At 51.3% G+C, this 17,338-nt stretch overlaps 1 protein-coding gene across 5 annotated transcripts in view; it reads right to left on the bottom strand.

Moving 5' to 3' along the window:
- Positions 1-17,338, bottom strand: part of AGAP1 (ArfGAP with GTPase domain, ankyrin repeat and PH domain 1) — a 558,850-nt gene that overhangs the window by 347,111 nt on the left and 194,401 nt on the right. For all 5 annotated transcript variants that reach the window (XM_082841396.1, XM_082841398.1, XM_082841397.1 and 2 more), the window contains exon 3: positions 16,709-16,796. In XM_082841396.1, the coding sequence (XP_082697522.1) occupies positions 16,709-16,796 (88 nt within the window). The remainder of the gene's footprint in view (positions 1-16,708; positions 16,797-17,338) is intronic.

The following is a 17,338-nucleotide window of genomic DNA, read 5'->3' as shown; positions in this document are numbered from 1 at the left end:
AGGGCTTCCCTGGTGGCGCAGTGGTTGAGAGTCCGCCTGCCGATGCAGGGGACACGGGTTCGTGCCCCGGTCTGGGAAGATCCCACGTGCCACGGAGCGGCTGGGCCCGTGAGCCATGGCCGCTGAGCCTGCGCATCCGGAGCCTGTGCTCCACAACGGGAGGGGCCACAGCAGTGAGAGGCCCGCGTACCGCAAAAAAAAAAAAAAAAGGGAGGGCAGGGACTACTATAAAAATGTACTAACACTAAGGATCTAATTAATGCGTGGTGACTGGTAAGTTCACGGGTGAAATGCTCACGCTTATGACTTCAGGTGAAATGGGGTTTAACACACAGGCCTCGGTCTTTAACAACTTCTTTTCACCCAGACCTGAGTAAAATAAAGAAGGAAGACTGAGACAGAAGTCAAAGTTCCAGGGTAAGACGAAAGATTTGAACTTTGCTATAACCAAATTTCCTTTCTTCCATGTCTAATAAAATGAGGGGGGGGGGAGTAAAGGCCAGATAAAAAGTTCACCATCCACCAAGAAAAGAAGCCAAGCTTTACAGAAGCAACCTCGAAAACACTGACCTCAAGAATGAACAGGAGGACTCCAGCACGGGGTGCAGAGTGGCTCCAGATCCCCCAGGGAGGGGGTGCTCAGGAAGGGGCCGCATGGCCTTTGTGCCTGTCCCCTGACGGTTAGGAGGTTCCCAAACGAGCAGCCGCCAGGGCTCTCTGCAGGCAAAGTGCCTGCGATCCCCAGACTGCAAGGAGGGGCCCCCGCAGGGAGTGACAGTATAACACAACCCCCGCCCAGCCCGCGCGGAGGCAGGGGACCTGGCGCAGGGCATCCAGCAAATTCCTACGGACTGCAAGCGCCCTGTGTGTCAGGGCAGCTCACCTCTGTCTGGAGGAGATGCCCTCAGAGGACAAAGGGACTCATGATACACTGCGATTCTCAGGGAAAGTCAACATCCAGCCTCAGCCTTCCGTGCTTCCCTGCAGGGGGCCGGGGGTGTGACGGAGGTCTGGGAAATGGGAACTCGGGCAGACTGCGCCATCCCTCTGGGCCAGGGATGTCTCCTCTAGCCTGTGTCCTGCCCCAGGAAACCAGATGGCAGGGGGCTCCCCACGTCCCATACCTGACCCAGGACGAGTGGCCAGCCTACGTAAACGGCCTGGGCAGTGCGTGTATCCCTGCCCTTGACTACAGTCGAGACAGCGCCAATCTCAGCAAAGGGGAGGAAAAAGCTGAAGAGATGGTGAGACTATCATGCAAAGATAGGGCAAGGGGAAAAAGACACGGAGGGATCGCGGGAGTTCCCCGGTGGCCTACTGGTTAGGACTCCGGGCTTTCACTGCCACGGCCCGGGGTTCAATCCCCGGTCGGAGAAATGAAATCCTGAAAGCCGTGCAGCGCAGCCAAAATAAAAGGGGAGGCGGGTTGCAAGGGAGCCCGCAAAACCCAAAGAGCCAATGGAGGAGGAAACAAAACTCAAAAAGCAGAAGGAAATCCCTTCTGATCACTTCCCTCCCTAATGCCACTTACGAACAGACACTGAACAAGACAAGAACTCCAGGGAGAAGAAACCGAAACAATGAGGGAAGAAATGGGAACCTCTAGAACTGAGGACCAAACCAACATTTTGGAACGGACGAATACAAGGTGAAAAAGTAAGGGAGAGAAGAAACACCGCTCAAAGCTGAAATTCCGACATGGAGGAATGGCTTGAAATAAACTCCGTCAGGATGAAAAAGACAGAAGTTAACTGACAGGAAGACAAATGAAACTAACAAAAGGATCAACGGCACCTCTGACAACAACTCCCCAACAAAAGAGCTCCAAGACTATTCGGAGATAAAATACAGAGGCATTTTCTTGAAATGCAAGAAGATAGGAACCTGCAGATCAAAACAGCCCATGATCTTCCAAGAGAAAAAGACAGACTCTCAACGTCACTTTAAGGATGGAGCAAAGCCAAGGCCGTGGTGAAAAGCTGCCACGCCAGCCAAGACGGGGCTCTCATCCCACAGCAGGGCCCAAGGTGCACCCCCAGGAGCACACTCCAGGGCCACTTCAGGGTGTTAGGAAATGGCCAATGTAATAAGCATTTTTACATACGTACAACTGGTGTTGAAACGGCTGTCACATGGCAGGTATGTTACACACTAACCCAGAGACCAAGATGGCGGCTCTTGCTGCATCAGGGAACCTGGGCGGAGGCAGAACCCACCTGCTGGGATACGGGGAAAGTCGCGGCCTCGCCCTGGCCTTTTAAAAATCTCATCCTGCATTTGTTTGCGACTGAAAATCATGAAGATTGCACAAGCAAGCAACCTGCTTGGGGACATGTCCCACCTTCCGTGAGGGACAAGCCGGGCACACGTGCGGTGACAGTTTTTTGTGTGATGCAAGTAATTTAAGCAACAACAAGGAGACAGTTAACCAGCTGGCTCTTGGCGATGTCACAGTGCACTCGGTGCTGACCGTGGTCCGGGGGGCGGGGCTCCTACCTGAACACTTCTATGGAATGAGAGTCACTGCCTTCATTGATTCAACCTGGAATTTCAAGAGTGCTACTATTCCTACTACTTCAACACTTCTGGATGTATTTAATGGAAGAGTACCTTGAAATGGCGAATAAGGTGAATATGTATATATACATTTATACATATATATATATTTAAGTGTCACCTGTGTAGCTCAGGTTTTCTTGACATCAATAAAATCAAAAATTAATTGGATGAAAAGGCAGATATAAAACTGAAACAGGAGCCCCTTAAGCCCTATTCTGTGTTCATAAAACAGCTTTATTGCTGTCTCTGATAAGCAATGAGTCAGAAACTTATAAACTAGAACTTGTACAAGTTTTATTAACAGGACACCATGATGTATCAGAGATCTACTTAAAACATTTTGTAAAAACGGTACTGCTGCTCAAAAAAGAAGCCGGAAAATTAATGTTTGGGGAAGTGGTTTGTTGCCCAAGAGTTAAATTCAATTTCTTCACATCTTTACTTCCAAGAACTTTGAGAAAAAGGTAAATCAGCAGCTTAACACATGAAACCCATTAAGAGTTCTCTCTTCCAAGTGCTATCTTCTCACGACTAAAATAAACACAGAAACCCTGGGAAGGTGCAGGCTGGCTGGCCTGGACCAATCTCCAATCATCAACGTCCAGGGACAGGCCCAATTCCACTTTCGTAAGTTTTATTAGCTTTTCCCCTGCAAAAAAACACTAAAATGGCTGTAAGATAGGATTAACCCAACAAAATGTTCTCTGTAATCACAGTGGCAGAACCTCAGGTACTGCAAAGAATAAAACGTGCCCTGCGATACCAGCAGCCCAAGAGGCAGGCAGGTCCTGGAGCCCAAAGCATCCTTCTTCTTGTGAAGATGTCCACGGGCTCTGTGGTGGACACGGGACGCTCTCTGGAAAGGGAAGCCTGGACTTTGCTGTCCTCAGCTCACACTCCAGGTGTGATGCTGGCGCCTGGGCCCGCAGCCCGCTCCCTTGGGCTCAGAGCCCCAGGCCCATTCAGGCTGCCCTGGCTCCACACACTCAGACTTCCCTGCAAAGCTGTCTTTGGAAGTTAGGACCCACCCCCAAAGTTTACATACTGTCCTCCACTGAACTCAGTACTTTCCCCAATAACTCAGCAGCTGTTCCAAGGGACAGGCAGCCTGCAGGGGCCGGCACGGCCCAGCACGCAGGAGACCTGGTGACCTGAGGTCCCGCTGAGGCCCCTGAACGTGGGTGCTGAGCCGTCAGGCGGGCTGTGGCCATTTCAGGACAGCAGAGTGTGTGTATCCAGGCAAGGGGAGCGCAGTGCAGAGGAACGGGCTCGAAGCCGCCCGCCAAGGGTCTGCCTCTGAGCTGGGCGACCCTGTGCGGCTTCAGTAGCGGCTGGTGCCTCAGCTCCCTTGAGTGAAAACTCAACGGACACCACCACCTGCCTCTGCAGCCACAGCGAAGGTGAGCGGGAGCTGATATGCGGCAGCCGTCAGGCTCCCGGAACACTACCTGTGTGCCCTGAACACCAACCAAGCTCTGCTGTGTTACACTGGCGACTCTGTCTGGGGACTTGCACATTGAGGGAGAGTCTCAAAGTGAAATTCAACGACAAGGAAGAACCAAGACCACAGTAAGCAGAGAATGAAAGAAATTCCCTCAATTCGCTCAAATTCCCACATGAAGACCAGGATTCCCCTTAACACTCTGTCACAATTCCAGGTACTCTGGGAGATCCAGGGTAGTAATTATTCTTCCCAAGTCTGAAGAGCTCACAAGATACCAAGTTCTGGACGGTGCTACTCATACTGCCCCAGGGAGAAGATTTTGTGAGTCCCAGTAACCGTCTCAATATTTATCCACGTGTACGGTGTGTCTCTAATCTCAGACGGGGACTTCCATGCAAGCAAGCAATAGAGGAACACAGGGGAATGGATCTGACTGACACTCCACCTGTGACACAGTTTGGCTCTTAGTAGTATTTGGCAAGGGTTCTCCCCCTGTGTTCGCCGCTCCCCATTTCTCTGTTAGCTCCCTACACTGGGGCAATAAAACCTTGGTCTTCAGAAGCACCACTCAGCAAGCATTTAGCAAAGCCCGTTGTGGGCCAATAATAAGCACAGTGCTGGTGAACAGAGTGAACAGGACAGAATCTCTGACTGTCAAGGGCAGCGGGAGGATACGGGAACTGACCAGGAGAGCCAGCTGGGTGGGGTATGGGAGGGGACCGGGCACCAGGAACAGACACAGCCTGTGCCCCTGGAACCCGCTGGGAACCCACCGAGCGGACGGGGTGGGGGGGCATGGTTTTCAGCCAGCCCCCTGAAGGAGGAAACAGCCACGTAATGATGGGCCCCTCCCTATAAAATCTAATACACGGGCACACCTCGGAGCTCCTGTGGCTTCAGTTCCAGACCACCGCAATAAAGCGGGTATCACTATAAAACGAGTCACGGGAACGCTGGGGGTCCCCAGTGCATGTAAGTTACGTTTATACTATACTGTACTAGTCTATTAAGCAGCATTATGTCTAAAAAACAACACACATACCTTAATTTCAAAATACTGCTAAAAAATGCTGACCATCATCTGAGCCTTTATCAAGTCATGACCTTCCTGCTGGTAGAGAGTCTGAAATATTTCAAGAATTATCCAAATGTAACACAGAGACGTGAAGTGAGCAAGGGCTGCTGGGAAAAATGGCGCCGACAGACTCACTCGATACGGGGCTGCCACAAACCTGCCATTTGTTTAAAAAATAACAAAACTGCAATATCTGGGAAGTGCCAATAAAATGAGGTGTGCCTGTGTGACCAAAGAAGTAAGCTGTTCGTTGGAAATGTTCCGATACCCACTGTGGTGGCTGTGCGTGAACATTCCAGCATCTACTACAGTCTCTGAAATAGTTTGGTGGTGAGGGGAATATTAGTCGTGCACATACTTGTTTCCCTGGGGGGAAATGTACTTAAGGTTATTTGTTTGTTTTATTTTTAGTACTCTGCACATTTATTTTAAGCATAAAAAGGGATGAATTACAGAAAGTACTGCAGATTCAGGAGAAAAGAGCCCAGCTGCTCACCTGGTGCCTTTAAATGAGGCCAAATGCCACCAGCCATGGCCTGGGACGAGTCCAGGGGCAGCAGCCTCAGAAAAGGGGGTGAGGAGGTGAGCTGGCCAGCGCCCAACAGCACCTTGGTGGGTTGCTCAGCTACCAGCACACGGGCAGATGGTCTCTTAGTCCCTCAGATTTTACTGCTCTCAACTGGTGTTTCCCACGTGAAAATAACTTGTCATTAAAAAAAAACTGTCGTGTCAACTTTGTTTTTGAAAATGCGATTGTTGAATTGGACATGTAGAAGTACTGGCTTTAGAACTGTCTGTTCACACACATTTCTCTGAATATAAATCAGGTGCTTGTTTCAAGAAACTAAAACAGGATGGTGGTTGTGAGATTAGACCCTATGGAGAAACCCAGAAATCCTCTGCATTTTAATACCTGATGTGTTGACACTGCAGAGCAGGGTCACAAGCCATCACGGCGAAGGGCCACCAGACAGTGGCCTTGCGGGCAGTAGCCTTGCTTCGGGGTCGGGGGCGGGGTCGGGGTCGGGGTCGTTTTTGTTTATTTATTTTTACAGATCTTTAAAAATGCAACAATCCTTCTCAGCTCAGGAGCAGCAACAGTACAGGGAGGGGGTGACGGCTGTGGGAGAGCCGTCTCCCCTTTGATATTTCTTCTGGGGACATGTCACTTTTTTTTTTTTTAATTTATTTTATTTTTGGCTGCGTTGGGTCTTCGTTGCTGCGCGCGGGCTTTCTCTAGTTGTGGCGAGCGGGGAGCTACTCTTCGTCGCGGTGCGCGGGCTTCTCACTGCGGTGGCTTCTCTTGTTGTGGAGCACGGGCTCTAGGCACGTGGGCTTCAGTAGCTGTGGCTCGCGGGCTCTGAGCGCAGGCTTGGTAGTTGTGGCACACGGGCTTAGTTGCTCCGTGGCATGTGGGATCTTCCCGGACCAGGGCTCGAACCCATGTCCCCTGCATTGGCAGGCGGATTCTCAACCACTGCGCCCCCAGGGAAGTTGGGGACACATCACTTATTGTCTGGACTGTCCTCTTCCATTTCCGGGGGCGGGGGGAGAGGTGGAGGCTCACTCTCTGTAACTGTCTCATTCCCATGGAAACACTGTCAGGACTTTAACAGCAGAATTCCAGGGGGCTCTGTCTCCAGGTCACTGTGCCCATCCTAGAGGGTGATCTGGTCTCTGAGAAGGCCAGCACCCTGTGAGCTGGACACCACCAAGACCTGGAGCAAAGCCCACCACCCAGGGCTGGCAGGAGACAGACTGCCCTGGGGTGGGGTGTGTGTGTGAGTGTGAGAGTGTGTGTGTGAGTGTGTGCGTGTGTGTGTGTGTCTCCCTCTCAGGCAGATTCGGAACCTGCCCAGCCCAGGAAGCCCCTGCATCTGCATTTTGGAACACACTTAGCTTGCACCTGGAAGGCGGGCCAGGGCACATCCTACAGCCAGTACTTCACGGGACTAATAAGCTGCCGCCCCTCCTGATGGGGCAGCAGTGGGTCCAGTGGTAAATGGTCCCCGCGGCTCATTCCCACCGTTCTGTGTTAGCTCCAAGGTCCAGAGGTTGTCTGAAGACTCCTCCCAACTGCCCTGCTGTGTCCCTCGCCAAAGCCAGCGCCTGTGTAATGACTGCTGGGAGCCCAGGGGTCCGGCCCCCAACTCCCTTCAGAATCCTTCTACGCACGAGGGCAATGGGAGATGCACGTGCTGGCAGCCTGGTCCACCTGGAGATCATGCGGTCACACCCGTGTAACTGACAGTCCCTGCACACAACCTCCCTCTTGGTTAAGCCTCACCCGCTCCCCTCCGCTGCGTGGAAGGAGTCGAGGACACACTGCCACCTGGTTTCTGTCACCAAGCCCCACCCCCTCCACACTTTCAACATGCTTGTCCCACCCAAGTGGCCCTCAAAGAACAATGCTGCTCTCTTCTTTTGTTTGTGGTGTTGCCATTTTGTAAAAGAAACAAAATGGTAAGAAATGGGGCTCAGAAAAGGATGGCGTGCTGGCCACACATGGTGCCCTTTGGGCCACATGGACGGAACCGAGCAGCTTCCAGACGCAAGTCAGGGGGGACCATCTGCTACATTCAGAACTCTTCCCGAGCCAAGATCCTGCCTCACAATCCCTACCAACACAGGACATCCAGGAAGCCACCACGACGGGTACAAGACTATGCTGTGAGTTGCATGTGCTTTCCACTTCTGGCCTGGGTCAATCATCAAAGAATTGATTCGGTCAAACCATTTCAGTCATGTCGAACCGTCACCTTTTGTAGATAATGGGCAGCCGTACGTGGCGTGCACGCAGGTGCGCACGTCCGCACACAGGGGCCTGTCCCAGCCCCTCAGGTCTTGTGCCCACGATGCCCCAGCTCTCAGGGGGCACCTTGGGGGTCCCTGAGTCCTGCATGAGGAGGTGACGTGGAGGGGAGAGTCTGCGGGCACCTTCATCACACGACACACCCTCCTCGTGTAATTCTTTTTTTTGGCACTTGGCCTATTTTGCTACTGGTATTTTCCCTTCTGCTGCTTTATCTCCATGTCCTGGCCCTGGGAGTTGACCATGGCCCCAGTGGAAGTCTGCCCTTAGAGTTTGAACATCCAGCAGGCGTGACCTCCCAGCGTCATCCTACAGGCGGTGCGTCTTCTTCACGCGGCAATCCCGTCTCGCACCAGCCGCGGCCGGAAGGTGGGCTCCACGCTGGCACATCCATCCCCGTCCCCGTCTGGAACGTAAGCCTGGACCCCTGACCCACTGCCCCGCATCTGACGGTGCTGCCTGCCCCCCTTTCTTTCTCCTCTGTCCGCCCCGAGGCTGGCCTCAGCCGGCATTTCTTCCTTTCTGTACAAACTTGCACAGAGAACCTCTCAACCTGTGGTCAGACTGCCTCGGTCAAGGACTGGTTATGAGTCTCAGATCTTGCCCTTCCCTGGGACCAATAAAATGGGGTGGGAGGGTGGGAGAGAAGTGAGCCTGTGAAAGGCAGAGATTTGCGAAAGGAAGCACAGAGGTGAGAGCAAACAGGACCTGGCCCTTCTGGTCTCCGCGGCACCCTGTTCCCACTGGGTAAACTGAGTGGATCAGGTCTGTTCATCAGGGAAGAGATCTGCATTACAAAGCTTCCCACCGGTTACAACTTAGAGTCTGCGCCTCAAGCAATGCCATCCAGAGGTGTCTCTAAGTCTTCCCTCGGAGCTACTGAGAAAAACATGCAACTCTTCCTCCCATGAGATGTGAGTTTTGCAGACCATGCAGTCACGAGGCCACCAAAACTGCCTGCCGCCAAGTGGGGAGACCCAAGCAACGGGAGAGGCAGGTTCCTCACTAGCTCACGTGCATCAGGTGATTAGGGGCTTTCTCAAGCTATACACCCATCCCCGGAGCTGCTCCAGGTACATGAGTGAATGAATTCCCCCTTTCTACTGAAGCTCAGTGAAGCTGGTCATCTGTCCCTTGCAACCAAGGGATTCTACACTACGACAGTGAACATGAACCAGACCAGAGCAGGCAGCTGCCTGGGTGAATAATGGACTGGTCGGCGGCCACGTGGTTCCCTGGATCCAGAGCCGCTGCCAGCAAGACGACAAAGTCAGGGCCCAAGGTCATGGGCAGATGTAGCAACGGACCAAGGAGAAAACACCTGGTGGCAATTCGGCTTTGACAGATCCAAGGACTATTTTCTAATTTGCAATTACGTCGTGCACTTAAAGGTCTAAAAAACCATCCTGGAACTTAAAATTTCTCTAGAAAAAATAATTTCAAAGGTGGAACTTTCTAGACCCCAGTCTCCTTTTTCCTATTAAAGAAATGGTTTTGTCCTGAGGTGTCTTAGGAAAGACACGGTTGTGTTCCCAGCATGCACGCTACTATTCTGGGGTCTCTGTCAATCAAATGACATGAAGGAGGATGTGTGGGCTACCCTGGGAGCCCAGGGACACTTCCCGGCTGAAGCCAGCATGCAAGGCTGCTCAGCTGACCAGGTGTAAATCACCACTGTGAATTACAGTTATTCATCCAGAAGCTTCTTCTCCCCTCTGGAACACACACACTGGCCACAGGTGCCATGCCCAGCTCTCAGTAGGCCCTCAGTTTCCCGGTGAATTAATTATAACAATACGGGACAATGTGTTCTGAGTCCCAAACAACCAATTCAAAAATACATTTTGTCCTGCCAATTTTGTCAATGCCAAAACCATAATCTCCTTATTCTCATTTTACAGCTGTCTTTTTCTTGTTTAAAATGAAGTAGAACACCCTTCTCTCTGATGATTTCTTTGAAGTTCTAGTGATTATTTTAGTATCTTTGCCTATTTTAAAGGCACTATCACCTGATCCTCAGTATGGCTTACGTGTGAGGGGACAGAGTCAGCAGACGGTTACACAGATCAGAACCATGACAAGAATCAATGATATTCCTATAGTTAGGGACTGAGTCAGCATCTGAAATAATTAAAGAAGATGGCTGAACTGGTTTCTGCTTTATCTATTAAGCCAACCTTCCGGTGGGCTCTTAGTTTTAAGGCTTCAGATAATCCTCATTAAAAACTTATCATGTACTTATGATCACCTGGTTGCAAGTAAGATGGTAAAGTTACGCTGAAACATTTAACTGGCTAGATTTCAAAACTACTCGAATTTTATTAGTGTTTACATATTTTGTTCATTGGAACACTGAACAGCACCAAGAACGTGTTTAGAAATAAACCTAACATCTGCTGAGCAGTGGTAGCTCACAAAAATGTTTTTTAAGTTTATTTGATTTGGAAAGGGTTTCTGGAGCTGACAGTTTAAATGCATTTCACATGTCCCAGAAAATAAGGCTGGTATTTACCACATGGCTTGTTTCTAAGAAACTAAGTAAACATTCATTTTTAAAAAATGACTTCAGATACCCATGCTCCTGAGAAGGCTTTTGCTGCCCTGACGATAGACACATCTGTTGGGAAACAATTCCAGGCAGAGTCCTCAAGGGAAGTGGTAAGATTAACAGAGGGACGTCCAGCTCACAGTGACCTGATGGCCAGCAGCCGCTGACCTCGGAGGAAGTGACCATTAGAACTGCAGCCGGTGTGTGACGTCCCGGCTAGGCACGGGCAGGGCACAGTGGTAACCCCAGGGCCAGTCACCCTCGGGGGGGCACCCTCGGATTGGAAACACCGGAGAGAAGGCTAAGATGGGGCTGTCTCATCCATCACAGTGGCCACCGTGCTCCGAGGCCACATCCAACCAGAGAAGCTCGTGACCCTGCAAGCAGCCCAGACAGAGTCCCCACCGCCCGGGTGCAAGAAAGACCTCAGAGAACTCAGCCCCATTCTAGAAGCCCTGTGGGGATGGGGGGCCAGTTTAAATTCCATCCTTCTTTCTAGTTTCCAAATGGCCCGATTAGGTCCCAGGCATCTTGTACAGCTCTCTACTGTCATGACCTGAGCTGTGCTTAAAGCTGTTAGAATAACCGCACTGGTGAGGAGAGACAGTGCCTCAGGCATATTCGAGCCAGGCCTGAGCTGGTCGAGGACCAGGGCGCCTGGGGCACGAGCAGTGGGGACCATGACCTCGCGCCTGGTGGACACGAAGTCCTGAAGCCACACCTGTCAGAACAGCCCAGGAGGCAGGGCTGCCCACCTGAAGCAGAAGATGGAGGAGCGAAGGGGCAGGACCCTTATTTACGAGGTCCGCGTCCCTGAGCCCTCTCTCCATGCCAGGGCTAACGCAGTCTTCTGCACGCTTACACTCATATTCAGTCCCTACAAGGACTGGGGAGCAGGGAGGAGTAAGCTGAAGTTCAGGAGGATGGGTAACTCACCCAAGGCCACAACGACAGTAAGTGGCTACGACAGGCTGGGAACCCGGGTTTCAACCACAGGCAAGTGCGGGCCTGACACGCGGGTGAGAGGCGGTGCCGTCGCAGCCCTCGTGCTGGCACGTCCCCCATTACCGGGCTCGTGGCCGGAACCTGCAGGCTGCCGGCCTAGATTCGGGGCTGCCATGGCCTCGGAGCTTTTTTAACCAAAAATGTGAATTGGTGAAGAGCCTACAGGAAGCTGGAGTCATTCACTGAAGGAATGAACCTCTGATGGATTCAGATCCTGAGGACCTGGGAACGACAGGGTCAGCCGCCCCCAAGTCACACCAGGCCGAGGCCCCGCTCCGCAGCAGGTGGCGAACCCACCTGTGTCACACCTGGATGAGGGCTTACTCCAGATTCCAACGAAGGGGAGCTCTCAGACAGCGTGACATCATCCTAGCACTTCCCACCCATTTGGTGGCCCTAAGTCCTTGAAAAATTAGCCAAGAGCAGTTAACTTTATCGTCACAGGAAGGTCGGTCTCTGGACGTCCTTAAAGTTGTTTCCACCAACCTTAACACCAGCTACTCAGTCTGCTGGGCACTGTAGTGCATCTTAGAGCTAGAGGCCCCTTCCCCTCCTCCACTGCCATGAGAGCCGCTGCTGGGCAGCAGCCTTTCTGGGCCCCAGGTCCCCTGCGTGGCCCACCGTGGGAAGCACAAAGGGAGGGGCACACAGAGGGAGATGCAGCAGGACAAGGTCTCAGCAAGGGCTCAGCTCTGAAGCTCAGAGCTCTCGGGGACACCACCGTGTCCCGGTCTGCAAGGGAAAGTGTCTCAGGTGGCCCACGTTTCCATCAAATTCCTACATAATACTGGGCAGCCTTGGTTTTCTTTCCTTTTCTTTCTTATTTTGAAGGAAGAGAGCAAAAAACTGCGGCAGGCCCGTGGAGTCTGTGGCGGGGGAAGGCAGGGTGCACAGCAGACATCAAGCGCACAAGCACATGAGATGGAACTCGAATTACATGCCCAGATCCTCATTCACTGTCCTAATTAGCAGCCACTAATAGGGCACTGAATGGCAGAGGAATAATTTCCACCCGACTCTTTCCATCAGAAGTGAGTGACAGCTGTGAAATTCCATCAGAGGTGTGAAGGTCACATGTACACTAGCCTAATGTTTGTGACGTTCTAGGAGACCAGCCATGAGCATGGCCAGTGAGGTCTGGGGCAGCTAATCGCCCTTCTTGTCACCAAGAAGTAACGGGGCAACTTCAACAGGTCCGAGTGTAGCTTCTGTTTCAACACCAGATGTGTAATATGTACATACTATTACGGGTTAAATTCTGTCCCCTAAAAATGTGTTCCAGTCTGAACCCCCAGTACCTGTGGGCCTAAATCCAGAGACGAGTGTCTTCATGAGATGAGGGAAACCTGGACACAGACACAGGGAGGAGGCCCCGTGACGACACGGCAGAGACTGGAATGATGCGTCCACAAGCCCAGGAACGCCAAGGGCTGCCAGTCACCCGGAACGCGGATTCTCCCACATTCCCTCCAGAAGGAGCCAACCTGTCAGCAACTCGATCTCAGACTCCTGGCCTCCGGAGCCGTGAGAATACATCTCCACTGTTTCAAGCCGCACAGTTTGTGGTAATATGTCATGCAGCCCTAGGACTCGGATACACACACGTATCTCACGCACACGCACGATTAAAACGGTATTTGCCTGCACAACAATTTTACTCTTTGGATTATTTTTGTGGACTTACAGGCTCCCTACTGGGCTACCCACTTTTGCATTGTTAATCCACTAATTAAAAAACACACATAAGGGCTTCCCTGGTGGCGCAGTGATTGGGAGTCCGCCTGCGGATGCAGGGGACGCGGGTTCGTGCCCTGGTCCGGGAGGATCCCACGTGCCGCGGAGCGGCTGGGCCCGTGAGCCATGGCGACTGAGCCTGCGCGTCCGGGGCCTGTGCTCCGTGACGGGAGAGACCACGGCGGTGAGAGGCCCGCGTACCGCGAAAAACAGAAACAAAAACAAACAAAAACAAAAAAACCCACACATAGTATTTAAATCCATTCCCTCATTTCAGTTGTATCTTTCAAATAATCTAAATTGTATGAGTCAGCTGCCTTTGCCACAGGGATAAAGTACCAACCCAAATGCATCACACGAAGCACAACAGGTGTCATCCTCTGAGGGGTGATGGAACCTGCACTCTGGCGAAGGCGGGGGGTCCGAAAACAGAAGGCCCTGACCACCTTCACCCTCCCGGCAATCTAAAGATGCCCACCACAGGTCAGAGTAACACTAGAGGACATTTACACATTAATTAAAGCAAAAGAAGAGCCTGTGCAGACGGGAGAAGGGCAGGAGGCGCCAGTGGGCTGTGTGCACAGGCAGAGCCCCCAGGAACACGCCTCCCATGTAAAGCCGCTGCGCTGTACGGGGCAGGCAGTGGATCACTCCAGCCATTTTAAGAGGAAAGGGGGATGACGCTGCAGGTAATAATAACAGCAAGAAAGCAGAGAGGTCTCACAGCTCAGCCAGAGGCCAAACCTCTCGGCCTGGCGACCGTGACACACACCTTCAGCTGCGTCCTAACCTGACCCTTTGCTACGAACGAAGCTGCAGGTGGTGCTGAGCTGTAATCGGCTTCATCAACCTCCCGCACACCCCAGAGAGGATTCCCTTTGCTCTGATGTTCTCCATAAACCTGGGTGATGACACAGAACACTGCAGCTCCAGAACAGTCTCTGTGGAAAGCTTCTCACTGAAGCGAGCAGGGGTAATCGATGGATGTTAATGCATCCGGCAAGGACTGAAATCACTTTGCAGCCACAGGCTCTGTGACCGGGGGCAGGGACTCCTGTGTGCCAAAACGATGAGAAAGCAAGGCTTTTCTCATGCATTTCCTTTTGGAAACAACAAATTACGGTGCCCTCCTGCTGCCACGTGGGACTCGCCCCAGTACGTGGACAGAACATGGGAAGCAAAGACATGCCCACCTGCCTGGTTCCAGGGCAGCTGGCCTCTGGGAAACAGCGAGTCGTGGGGACTAAAGGCTTCCAGGCACCAGGCGGCGCCTGCTCACTATTCTTCTGGGTCCCGGAGGACCTGACGCACGTCCCCTGGGGGGACCTCTCTACGCTCCTGGCAACGTCAAGGAACAATCCTCTGACCTCTCAAACGGTGAGAGGACAGGTGGCCAGGTGGCAGGGCCAGCTCCTGAAGGGCGCGAGCAAAGATCTCGGACAATCTTTCCCCTGACCCAGGAGCCCTTGGGCACAGACCCCACTGAGGGGTGAGATGTTTCCACTTTGCAGATGAAAGAAGGGACGTCCCGTTACCGAACTTGAGAATGCATCCACCCTGTAAAATAATGTACTCTGAAAATCGTATGATACCATGAAATTCCCGGAGTAAAATGTGTTACCTGGAAAGTCGAAGAAGTAGGGCTGTTACAGAGCACATTTAGGTCTCCCCACTGGGTACAGTTTTTACTTTGGATGTGCGAACGTTCAAGAGAAAGGCTTTTGTGTTCATCAAAATATAAGGGCCCGCCACAAAGAAATCACAGTCAGGGCCAAATGCGATCGCACAAACTGAACGCCCAAAGGGAGACGGCAAAGCCACAGTAAGGACGAAACAGCACCACGCGGGGAAGGGGAAGGTGGCCACAGGCGGGAGAACCGGGGACCCGCACCAACCACGCCAGACGTCGAACGGAGCACAGGAGAATCCAGCTCGTGGCAGCAAAACCAGGGCCCAGACCACGAAACCTCCAGGGACCCCCGACCAAGGGGTCCCCTCAACTGAAATCCTGAGCATTCCAGGGGCACACAGGCAGCTTTACTTGAGGAGGTGATCCTCTCACTTGCAGTCCAGCTAATTAGTCCATCAGCAGCTGGTGTCATCAATCTACACAATTGCTAGACCCAAGGAATAAGTAGCACCCCCAAGAAAAAGGCTCTAAAAAACTCTCGGGTATAGTCAAAATGACTATGGCTAAAACCCACAGTCACACACAAAGGCACAAATACACAAGTACAACCCAGGTACGGATTCCAGGAAAGAAGACGGCCAACTTTCTCACCTCTCTGAAGCACGCAATTTTCTAGCATCTGTATCCATTTTTCAGTGTCTAGCTATGCTTTTCCTCATTGATTCCCACATTTGAGCCTTCACTTCTCATCTCCCTTAAACCATCATTTCAATACGGATAACGAAAAACGTAGGCCTTTCCCTCATGTGACCACCACAAGACTTTTCTGGTGGGATCGCAAAATGCTGCAAAGTCATGGCAGAGCCCCACGCAACGACTGCCACAGAATTCCATCTGCCACACTTTTCTGAACGGTTACACAGTATCCAAGACAGGAGTTAAATACTAGAACAGGTGTTACAGGAAACATGTGAAGCTACTCAGCACTACTGCTAAAAAGACATCTAAGGGACAAAACAGGGTGAAATGTTGAACTTAAAAAAAAAGGAAAGGATCAAATGAAACAAAATAGGATGATATACACAGAACAAGGAGGGAAGGGAAGACTACAGCACAGAGTTGTGTCTCTCCTCGCTCTTCAAACAAGACAAGCGCTGCCATGAAGAAAATGTATAGTTACCTGCGTCCATATCTGCAAAGAATGGAACAGCCAGTAAGAAAAAGAAGGAACCAGAAATTCAGTGTCTCAGAGTTGGATTTTAAAAGGTTACATGGAGAGAAAATATAATTTAGAAAACTGTGTGTGGACACTCTACCTGGATTTGGGGACACGGGAGCTAAGCGGTTTCCTAGCATTACTACCATCATTTTATTTAAAGCAAAAAAACAAAATATGGATATGTTAACTGAAGAAGTAAAAGTCTCATGGCAAAAGAAATAGCTTCTTCTCATGCAAAGTGATTATTAAATGTTTACAATACAATATAAGGGGGAAAACATACTCAAACACATGGTGGTGGGTCATCTGGAAGGCTCGGATCTATGACTAAGGAACAGTACACACAAATTAGGTATAAACTCAAGATCTAGATCAGAGAAACGTCCAAGCAGTAACAGTTAAAGGACTGACACTGGATTCACATCTGAAGGGACAGAACTATTCGGTACGAAATACATTCAACAGCGTTCATGGTTTGACTCTATCTGCTCCAAATGCCGAGATGGTCAGCAAAAAATACTACAGAAGAAGCAACATGCCTACGGATTTTTACTGCTTGGTTATGTTGTTATTACTTTTCTCGACATGGGATACGTCACAGTAATGATTTAGAATATGCTAACAAAAAATTCAGAAAACTAAACTCTCTAGAGGTGGAGACTGTGTGACACACGCAGCATACCTTCGGGAGATTCCTCCTGGACGTACGTGCCGGTCAGATAGCGATGCACCAGGGCCGACTTGCCACTGGCTAAATTACCCACAATGCCCTGAAACACAGAAATGGGCAGTCACTGAGGAGTAGTCAGTATATCATGCGATTCAGCAACCTGCAATAGAGAGGTTAAAATGGACAGCAATCCTGAACACCACCACGACCAAGCATCAGCGGGATGGCCGAAAATGGGCTAAATCCTTCTGCTGGAGAAGAAGGGATTCCAACACCTTCAATTAACCTCTCACGTTTTATCAGCCTCTACAGCCTGAAGAATCAACATGGTTAGAACACACACTGAATCCCGTGAGCGCTGGTTACATCAGGAAGGTGTACAGTGAGTCAGCCCACCAACACGTATTGTGGACCCTCGAAACACTCAACAAGGTACGAGGTTCAATGGGGCGCAGTGGCAGTACAGAGCCACAAGGGGATCAGGAGGACGTGCATTCCGTCACAACTCTGGGGTAGGATTTGCAGCCGGGTGAGACTAGCTGATAAAGAGCCACACCAAAAAAGCACAGTGCTGGGAGGAACCGGAGGGGAGAAAACTGGACCAAGGCGGGGAGAGGAGGAGAGCCAGCCTGCATCTCTGGA

Source organism: Leucopleurus acutus (assembly GCF_964270905.1).
Source record: "Leucopleurus acutus genome assembly, chromosome: 6".
Classification (NCBI taxonomy): Eukaryota; Metazoa; Chordata; class Mammalia; order Artiodactyla; family Delphinidae; genus Leucopleurus; species Leucopleurus acutus.
Note: the sequence above shows the minus strand (reverse complement) of the source record. Positions and strands in the feature narration are given on the sequence as shown.